The following is an 11,333-nucleotide window of genomic DNA, read 5'->3' on the forward strand; positions in this document are numbered from 1 at the left end:
GCCTATCTTGCGTGACACCTTGCTGGTGAGGTGATCTACGTGTGGAGCAAACGAGAGCTTGTTATCGATAAGGATACCAAGGCAGCGAATTACACTCACTTCCCTTAAGGTAGTGCCGCCCAGCTCAACAAGAACGGGTCTTTGTACGTCAGGAGCATTCTTCGGCAATATCCTCATGACCACGGTTTTGTCAACATTAACGCTCATGCCCAGTGATCTTAGTTCATTGTGTATCTTAGCGAGAGCCGAGGACACGACATCGGCGCATACTATTGGATCTCGTGAGGAAGCGTACAAAGTCTTGTCATCGGCAAACATGAGGAGCTTTGCACCGCTCCCTACAGCCAGGTCAGGTAAGAGTCGCACATATACATGTAGGTTAAAAAGGGTGGGACCCAAGATTGTTCCCTGCGGAACCCCTCGGGTTACAGGGAGAAGAGATGATGTTCCAGAGGCTATACATACACGCTGGTGCCGGCCGTTCAGGTAGGAAGCGAACCATTTCAGGGCAGAACTATGAATGCCTAGGCTGTGCAAAGTGAAGATAAGTTCCTGGTGCACAACTCGATCAAAGGCCTTGCTTAAGTCAATAAAATTCAATGCTACAACAGTTGTATGACCCACATCTCTAGCCAACGTCCAGTCATTTACAGCCAAGGTCATGACCTGCACTGTTGATCGCTGGGGCCGGAAGCCAAATTGATGATCGTGTAGACAAGTATACAGGTCGAAGTCCCGCAGCAGTTGGTCGGTATAAGTTATAACCCTCTGATTATGACGCGGCCGATCGGGTTATATGGGTCTTTTTGAGTCGGCATCTGTAGTGTTAATGCCGCTGTCAGTGTTGCTCGTGGTCTCCCACTGGCAAGCTCCACCGCCGCAAGAACCGATGGCGGAGGATCAGGAGGAGGCAGTGGGACCGGGACCGCGAGCAACACTGACAGCGGCATTAACACTACAGATGCCGACTCAAAAAGACCCACCTTGCATATCAGTAGCTCCCACACCAACACCAACAACGCAATCTACAGCAACCACAACTAATCCGCCATCCAAGCCCATAATTGAAAGACCAAGACGATCAACAGCCAACTACAACAGAAGCTACGCACTCAGCGGACAAGGGCGAAAGGAGGGACGTGATAGCAGGGTGACGGCCGAGTTGAGTTCAATGGACCCGGTCAGGCGGGATGGACGAGACAGAGAGAGAGTACAGAGGAAGCGGAGGATGGAACGGACGGCGGAGGGAGCAGTGAGTCGGAGAGCAGTGATGGGAGTGATGGTGAGAATGCCGGTGAAAGTGTTAGTGTTGTGCGTAGGTTTCGTGGTAGCAAGTCTTCAGTGTACAATCATCTGCTAGCTAGTCCTGATTGTTGCAATTCGTATTCCGACTCTTCGTTCACTGTATTGTGCCGTGGTCGTCATGGTTATGGACTACAGTTAAAAGTGTTGGAAGCTTTCTATCAGCGTCTGTACAAGCCTAATTTGTGTGTACAGAAAGATAGTATAATTGGGTTGAAATTGTTCAAGTAACGTGTCGTGTTTAGTGCGGCCAAGCTTGGCCGTTAATGTTCTAGGTGTAATGTACTGCTGTTATGTGTTATCACGTTGTCTTTCCTTCCTTTCTCCTTTGTTCATTTCTCGCTTTGATTGTTAAAATTCACACTTGTAAATTTCACTGTTGTTGCTCTTAGTGTTATTTCTCTAACTTAGATTTTCTATAATAGTTCAATTTTTGTTTCAGTGTCCTTTAGTACAACGACGATTCCTGATGAGTGTTGTACGAAAACTTGTTTGAATCCATATTTTTTCCCTACACCATTTCTTCATATTTTCATCGTTTTATTGCACATCGTCTCCACCGTTTCTACATTGCATGAATAAAGTATACAAATGTCGGTTCAGCTAGTTTTATTGATTGCGGTTATCAAATTATTATTATTATTATTACAAAAAATGTATTATCTACGCATGCATCTACTTCGAAGTACGCAAGAGTCACCACCAGCCAATTAGGACATGTGTCAAAGTATTGAACGTTTTCGTTCCCTTCTTGTCAAAATACTACAGGGAATGATGGAAATAGGCTAAAAGACTACAACTATAAGGAAAAGAAGTTCAGAAATATATCACTCCAATTATGTGTAGAAGTGACACGAAAAAATAGATGTGAAGAATCAAGAAAACAGCATGCAAATCCAATAAGTGACAAAAACGTAGTGACAAGAAAAAGAGAAAAATATCAAGAGATCTATTTCACACCTTCACGACGAACAGTGCCAAACAACTGCAAAGACAACACATTCTCCTTCTGAACACAAAGCTCAGGGTCTAACTTACGTATGTACAAAGCTTCCAACACGGCAAGATGTAACAAAGACCTACCACGCGACAAAACAGAGAATACATCATCGGAATACCACTCACGACAACTAGCACTGCCCGACAGGTGACACTTGATTGCCGAGGTACCGTTTCCCTGACCCGACGACTTGGCCGTTGTCACCTCCGATATTGCCGCTTGCGAATCTCTCCCATTACGCCCTGCGTCCCTGCAATTCCGATTGCCTCGGTCGAGATCAGTGTGCTGCTCCACGTCCAGTCTGTCCTGCTTCCGTGGTCTACCTCGTTTCTTCACATTAACCGTTGTTGTCACTTCCAGTATTGGTTCTTTTGATTCGTCAATTCGTCTCCTCAATCCTAAAGTGGTTTTCCGCCTATCTGTCGGGCCGTACTCAGCGTATCTGTATTGGACGGGATCAGAGTGCCATTTCTGCACCATCCTGTGGCGTGCCACAAGGTTCTGTTCTAGGACCGATCCTTTTTAGTATCTACACCCGCGAAGTTCCAACCATAGCTAACCAGTCTTCATCAGTTCAATTTGCCGATGACATCGCGCTGATCAGCAGCAGCACATCCCTGAACACGGTATCTGCTACGCTATCGGCCTCGGTTTCTGCACTTGCTGACTGGTTGCAGACCCGTGGTCTCATTTTGAATGCAGCCAAGAGTCACGTGATCCCTGTATACCCCAACAGGCAGCCTCAGCAGCCCCAGCATACGATCAATGTAAACTGTCACGAAACGCCGATTCCTGTCGTTACTGCGGCCAGGTATCTTGGAGTGCTCCTCGACTCGGATCTGTCATGGACGCCCCATGTTGATCGCTGCACCGCTCGACTGGCCCAGAGGATCGGAGCACTATGGAGGTTGCGTCGCTGCTTGACTCATCAGAGCCGAGTTCTCTACTTTAAAGCGATCATCATGTCTGACCTGATGTACGGATCCAATGCGTTTTCCCCGCTTCTTACTGCCAACCAATTGGATCGGCTACAAGTCATGCAGAATCGGGCGGCAAGGGCTGTTTTCGGACTCTCGCATCACACCTCCGCGCGTACCCTCCTGCTGCAATTGGACACCTACAGAGTATCCGAGATATTCAGGCAGAAGTTCATCGTTCTGGTCTGGAGGTCTCGGAATGGGCACGCAAGTTCTGATCTGCAAGCCCTCCTAGTTCCTTCGTCAGCTGGCCCAACTAGGTTGCACTCCACCATGGGTCTGCGCCAACCGCCAGTTTCCACCAGGTTCGGCAAGGGTTGCCTCGCGTTCCGGGGCGCCCAGCTGTGGAACACCTTACCCAGCGATATACGTGCCATCTCCACGCTCCGCCAGTTCCGCGCCAGCATGATCCCGCACACCCTTAGTACCTAGAGTACCAAACGTCCTGTTTGATGATCAGCTGGCTTAGTTTTTCTCCACCTGTATCCTAATTACATCAGTCCCCAATTTCATTTATTACTGCTTTCTATCTGCATTCGCCACCTTTTCATTGGGCAGATCTGCCCGTTTGGTTTGCGAATTAAAATAAACACAACAACAACAACAATTGACTTCTGGTGACTCGTCCGGGGCTCGATTGTCCAGATGTCAGTTTCGGTGGTTTCCGTATAGGTCTCTTCTTCTTGTTGACTGTTGTTTGTTTGGAAACCACCGAAACTGACATCTGGACAATCGAGCCCCGGACGAGTCACCAGAAGTCAATTGAGGAGACGAATTGACGAATCAAAAGAACCAATACTGGAAGTGACAACAACGGTTAATGTGAAGAAACGAGGTAGACCACGGAAGCAGGACAGACTGGACGTGGAGCAGCACACTGATCTCGACCGAGGCAATCGGAATTGCAGGGACGCAGGGCGTAATGGGAGAGATTCGCAAGCGGCAATATCGGAGGTGACAACGGCCAAGTCGTCGGGTCAGGGAAACGGTACCTCGGCAATCAAGTGTCACCTGTCGGGCAGTGCTAGTTGTCGTGAGTGGTATTCCGATGATGTATTCTCTGTTTTGTCGCGTGGTAGGTCTTTGTTACATCTTGCCGTGTTGGAAGCTTTGTACATACGTAAGTTAGACCCTGAGCTTTGTGTTCAGAAGGAGAATGTGTTGTCTTTGCAGTTGTTTGGCACTGTTCGTCGTGAAGGTGTGAAATAGATCTCTTGATATTTTTCTCTTTTTCTTGTCACTACGTTTTTGTCACTTATTGGATTTGCATGCTGTTTTCTTGATTCTTCACATCTATTTTTTCGTGTCACTTCTACACATAATTGGAGTGATATATTTCTGAACTTCTTTTCCTTATAGTTGTAGTCTTTTAGCCTATTTCCATCATTCCCTGTAGTATTTTGACAAGAAGGGAACGAAAACGTTCAATACTTTGACACATGTCCTAATTGGCTGGTGGTGACTCTTGCGTAGATGCATGCGTAGATAATACATGTAATATTATTATTTGAAACTCGTATTATTATTATTATTATTATTATTATTATTATTATTATTATTATTATTATTATTATTATTATTATTATTATTATTATTAAATTTTAGATAGGGCAATCCCCACAGGCCTAAGGCCTTCTTACAGGGTACCCTAAATGTGCCAATACAAGGTTACGGAAGCGAGAAACAGATGTGCATAGGCGAATGTCAGCAGGTAGAGAGTTCCAACGATCTGAGCCTAGAAAACTAAGAGAAAAAAGACCATACCGATTTGAAGCAGGGGGATAAGGGCTGCAGAAACTTGAGAGCGTGTACAGGAGTTTGTATGTGACGATGCACTGCGCCTATATAATTATAGTTTACCATGATGTTAATTTGAGTGCATGCAGTATGCACTGCACAGTCATGACGGATATATCCGTCATATGGTCCTTAAAGGGTTTAAAAGAAATGACCACAACAAAATTATAATAATTATGCGGAAAAATTGCCATTTTTCAACTGCCACCTGCTTCCCAACACCAAGGATTATGTGAATAAGAAAACCAACATTGCAATCCAAGGACATCAGAATTACGTTTTTAGAGGAAGAAATGGAAAGATTCACACCTCGAGCCCTACGGAAGGCTTTTTTACTTTCATGTTAAATAATGACGAATCACCTCGTACTACTCCCTGATTCCGACCCTCGTCTCGGCCGTGGACCTACATTGTAGTACTGATCTACCTAGCTAGCTATATAGCTGGCTGAGTGCCACAACGTGGATACAAACTGGTGCCAAATAGGGCTTCCGCTTCCTCATCCCCCACTGCATGCCTAGTAGTAGTAGTACAGCCTCGTCCAAATCAGGAACCCGAAATAAAGCAATTTTACGCTGAAACTCTTCAAGGCTGCCTCCAATTTTTTTGCACAATGCCTGTTGTCAGTGCTGAAATCAAGTGTTGCTCTGTTTTCACCTGGAAACGGCGGGAGGAGAATATGAAGCTCAGACCAGAGCTGTCACTGATATGGTACAAGGATGTGGCTGGCACAACACATGTCTGCTGACCACGATGCTCGTGGCTGCGACATTGCTGCCGTCGGGATTAGTGGGTAAGACCTTTTAGCACGGCTGCAATTTTATATTTATATATCTATCGCGAAAAGTGCTTCCTGAAAACTGACACCAGTATCGCTATGTCTTGCACCTTTGGGGCGATGAATACTCGATACTATTTTAGTACGCTCAACGCATTCCCAATAATTATTATAGTTTAGCGATGTCGAATGTGATGTGAAGGACCGACTTGTCGTTGTGTACTCATTGTAGTTTTATTTGAATGTAAAGAAAAAGCAATCACGCTGCATGCTGTCAACATCGAGTCAACTGTTGGGTGCCCAGACGGAGAAGGGCACGACGTAGCTTATAGCGTACTGATTCCCTGAGCTACTTGGGTCGTCCGTGGGTGTGTGTGCGTGTGTGTGTGTGCGTGTGTGTGTGTGTGTGTGTGTGTGTGTGTGTGTGTGTGTGTGTGTGTGTGTGCCGTACTCCAACTACCCGACGGGTTCTCAGGAGAAAATTGCCACCCTACTACAGTCGTCGCCAAAAAATTCCGGCCAAATGCAATGCTAGCTACCAGTACGCGGTAGCTGTACTACTGGGCGTGGGCCGCATGCACTGCTATCATAGTGGTAGTGGTACATGTAGTGCAGTTACTTCACTGTTCACATGCTGACAGGCTAGGTCTGCATACACTCACTCAGACTCAGCGCAGTGCTCGACCCGACCGCAGCAGGCAGAGTGCGGCGCAGACTGTTCAGTGCTGTCCAGTGGCCTAGTGCCGGCATGGTGCCACTCCAGTGCATGAACCCGTGATGAAGTACCGCGTACCTACCATACCTATGTACGCGTATCCGTGGCATTGGTCGGGTTTTTTTGGCGACGCCTGTACCTGATCTACTTGCGGGTACCACGATTACCCTACTACTGTTTTAAGTCAACACATATTCTACGCATATTTATTTTCGGCTACTTTCGGCCTGGTAATATCTGGCCGAAAATTTGTTTCAGCCTAACTTTTGTTTTGCAAGGTTCAGTGTGACAGACTCACAGTGTGAACAGGCAGCAGCTGTACAGGCCGAAAATGTGTTGCAGCCGAAATGTGTTTTAGCCCTGGGAGGCCGGAATTGGAATGGGCCGAACATTCGTACACTTACACTACCCGATGACACCCCGGCATATTTTGCAATTCTACTTGTGCAGCCCCCAACCCCCCCCCCCCCTCCTCCCCCCCCCCGCCCCGTCACAATTGGTTCACCATAGGGGTGAAACGATTACATGTAGTTCGAATATTCGAGTATTCGTTCGAAAATTTCAAACGAGCGAGTATTCGAAATTTTGCACTCGATGGTTTTTTTTGTTTTTTTTTTGGTATTGACATTCTATTTTTTCAAAAACTTTCGTTGCACCGCTCGTCCACTGGTACATGGTATGCATGCGTTATGCATGCCTTTGAGTCAGTATTTTATGACTTGGACGATGGGATCACCACGGCAAGTAATGTTAGTTATGAATGTACTGATGAAAATCGTTACTTTTAATCCACTTTGTACAAGACGTTGGCGACTTTTGTTCTATGTTCACAAATAATTACTTCCCAATTGGTCGAGAACTCACAGATCTAGAGCTTTTGAATTTTGATAAAATACTCGAAAGAATCGGATACTCGATCGAATATTATGAACGAGTGATCGATTGGTCAAAATAGATACTCGTTTCACCCCTAGTTCACCAATATCAAAGAGTGGACCAATGAATCTTGCAATTCTCTCTCTCTCGTTGCTGCCGATCGTGATAGGTATAGGCAGCTTGTTTATCAGTGTAGTTAGTTAGTTTATGCTGCTGCCTTATGACACACATGAAGCCCCTACGACCTGAATGGTTATAGGTTATACATACAAACATACATACATACGTACATACATACATACATACATACATACGTACATACATACATACATGCATACATACATACGTACATACATACATACATACATACATACATACATACATACATACATACATACATACAGTCATACAGTCATACATACATACATAGGTACGTACGTACGTACATACATACATACATACATACATACATACATACTTGTGCACAATTGTGTAGCCGGTCGTAACGTGGACGTGTTAACTTGACCTTTTTACTTGTGTGCACACTTCCACACAGACGCGTACAAGAGCTGCCAGTACCTCAGGAATGACACGTTCGACGACCGGAGAGAGCGCAACGGTTGGATTGGCTTCGGCACGGATGCCTCTGAAGGCTGGACTCTCACCACCACGTCGCCGCCCGGCATACTAGCGCCGCGCGCCGACCATTCGTCCGGCCTAGGTGAGCACTGCACCGGGTCCCAGGTAGTGCCTGATTCATACTTCATTTCGCGTACGGGAAGCGTGTCGCTTCGCGGAAAAGTTGATTTGAGCTGAACTATTTTGGCCCATCGCGCGACGATCTCGCCGCGATCTTTCCTGCACGCGAAATGAAGTATGAATCGGCTTTAAAACGCTTTCCCATGCACTTTGCAAAGTGTACTAGACCTCGTAGAGGACAAAAAGGGCACCACTCTAGTGGGTTTCAAAAGTCCAGACCTCTGTTTTCAAAAACACGTTTGGCTAGCATCTATACCATATGATAGCTTTGATCACTTTGTGCGTAAAATTTCCGAAATTGGGCGTTTGTTATCCAATCGCTTCGAAATTTAGATGAAAAAAAGTTGCGGAAGCTGCCTGAGCAATATTCCATAGAAATTTCTCAAAAAGCTCAAACCAAATTTGAATTTATAGAAAAGAAAAAGGAGCAAGGAACTACAAGTTACGCTATGATGTCCACTAACACCACCAGGCACTAAACAATCAGCTCATGCGATAACATTGCACGACACTGACCGACGGTACTGACGTTCTACAACTAGCTGGCTACACAACTAACTATAAATTTATCCTTGGCTCTCCATCCGAGTCCGAATTGGTATTGTTCGAAATAAAATTCTAGAGATCTATACTTTTGAAATGCACTATAGTTTGTTTACTGTAAGGCCAGTAATGTTAACGAACATTTAATTCTAACGAGTTAACGGATTTGAAGTCGTTATATGCATAGCGATATGTGCATGTACCGTCATTTTCCGGTTTCGAGACAGAATTCCTTCGAATTTCATCTCGCTAACCCACAAAACTCCGGAGATCGTTAACTTTAATCGACGTTAGATAATCTGGTCTTACAATAAATAACCCAGTGAGACGTGTACTTTCCGTTGGTTTCTGGCTCGCTTTGCTGCTTACAGGGCTCTATGCGTACATCAACACCGCCCAACTCCTTACATCCAGGTCATCTTCACAGTACACACTAAAGTCGCCCACGCTCTCCAACCCGAATCCGTACCAAGGGGATTGCTACGTCAGCTTCTACTACAGCATGAACGGCCAGGGAAATCGTGAGTAGCGTACTTTGTTCGGGCTAGCGTGGACATCTGCGCTAATGCGCTAATGCACGTACTTCCTCCGTTAATCAAAACTTCGTTGCGTTTTTACAGTTCAGTCAAAAGCATTCTATGGCTACGAACACGCTTTGCAAAGTGGAAAACAAGGCAGCATATGAAAGATATTTATTTACAGATGTCACACAGCTCGTTTCAAAGCAGTCCAGCTTCACTCTTCGTCTGAATCTGATGACGATTCACTCCCTGATGACATCGAGTCTGCATCCTCGCTGACTGTCGCCGCCAGCGCTGCCAGCTTTTGTTCCGCAGCCTTTTCAAGTTTCCAAGACACGATTATTTTGATCGTGGAGATCGCCAAGTTCTTCGCTCGAACTGTGCCCTTGACGACCTCCACGGTGGCGCTGATAGTTGTGGCCACTCTCCGGACCGACATGGAAGGAGGCATACAGACCCAAACAAACGCTCGCCATTTTCGCAGCGGTGTGTCGTGCCAGCACGTTTCCACACCCTGCAGAAGCTCCTTTCTGGTTTCCTTCGACACGAGTGACACGTCTGTCTACAGGCTGTGGAAGAACGCCAAGTCGTCGACGTTGAGATCAGGATTTCGCGCCGACTGAACGGCAACCTGAATGTCGAACGCTTTTAATTTCCCCTGCGCTGCAAACACAAGTGCATTGATTTTGGCTGTGTGCGGATGCGCACCATCGACTCGTGCTAGTACCATGAGTACAGCAGTGCCTGAGTGCTGGCCGGCTCCTGGACACTTCTTCGAGCCACGCGGTCTTTCAAACTGTTTTTCATTTTCGCACTTTGGTGTCATGCGCGCGCGCCTGGGGTTGTGTTGTGGTGACATCCTGTCGAGAAACGGTTCTGCTTCGCCGATTTTTTCAAAGGACTCCACGTTTTTCGGAGGTTCAAAAGCCTGTCAGAACAATGGACGACAACTCAGCTACTCTATGTCGGGGATAGATCACTGACATGTATGTCTAATGCCGGCAGAAATACCATGACAAGAACACTAAAAACGCAACGAAGTTTTGCTTAACGGAGGAAGTACGAACACACACACACACACACACACACACACACACACACACACACACACAACACATGCGAACGTGCACGCGCACACACACACACACACACACACACACACACAACACATGCGAACGTGCACGCGCACACACACACACACACACACTCACACACACACACACACTCACACACACACATACACACACACACACATACACACACACACACACACACACACACACACACACACACACAATGTACCACCATGTATACGCCCGTCGCAAGAGAAGCACGCAAATCTGCAAGTGCACTGGATGTGCACCCACAGATTTTCTCTTATAGCAACGACAGCGAACAAGATCTGAATGAGACAGATCAAGACTTGCGCCAGATAACTGTCTAATCCACATACCTGGCGAAGTCATGTGAATCGACCACCAATGCACACCTGGTCTACACCACACGGAGTACATCGGTATAAAACGGACAAGACAGTAACCTATGCACACCCTACACTTGCTGGGGTAACCAGTATAGACAGCACGCTGCTTTCATAGAAGCAGACACTAGATGCACTGGTACCTTGAAGTGAAATTGGAGTTACTTTACCAACCAGCCTCGCACACACACACACACACACACACGCACGCACGCACATGCATGCACACACATGCACGCATGCACATACACATGCATGCACATACACATGCATGCACATACACACGCACAGCTTGGCTGTTTATAGCATTTTATACCAGCAAATCACGTATGCATGTGTATATGAATGTGTGTGTGTGCACTTTTGTTTTGTTACTGTGTGTGTGTGTGTGTGTGTGTGTGTGTGTGTGTGTGTGTGTTCGTGTGTCCGTGCGCGTGTGTGTGTGTGTGTTTGTTTGTTTGTTGCTCATGCGTGTACATGATGTGTGTGCGTGTGCGCCACACACTTACGCTCGCTGGACATTATCTCTTTCTTGCCCATGCCAGGTACACTAGAGCTATACGAGATTCTTCAACCAGGCCCAGA

At 46.4% G+C, this 11,333-nt stretch overlaps 1 protein-coding gene across 1 annotated transcript in view; it reads left to right on the forward strand.

Annotated features, from left to right (window-relative positions):
- Positions 1–5,675: 5,675 nt before the first annotated feature.
- Positions 5,676–11,333, forward strand: part of LOC135830101 (uncharacterized) — a gene marked incomplete in the record, with an annotated part of 94,132 nt that continues 88,474 nt past the window's right edge. The window contains 4 exon segments of the mRNA XM_065342490.1: positions 5,676–5,869; positions 8,002–8,166; positions 9,119–9,268; positions 11,294–11,333. The exon segment at positions 11,294–11,333 is cut by the window's right edge and continues 130 nt beyond it. Of these exon segments, the coding sequence (XP_065198562.1) occupies positions 5,785–5,869; positions 8,002–8,166; positions 9,119–9,268; positions 11,294–11,333 (440 nt within the window).

The sequence above is a fragment of the Sycon ciliatum genome, chromosome 13, assembly GCF_964019385.1.
Source record: "Sycon ciliatum chromosome 13, ocSycCili1.1, whole genome shotgun sequence".
NCBI classification, from domain to species: Eukaryota; Metazoa; Porifera; class Calcarea; order Leucosolenida; family Sycettidae; genus Sycon; species Sycon ciliatum.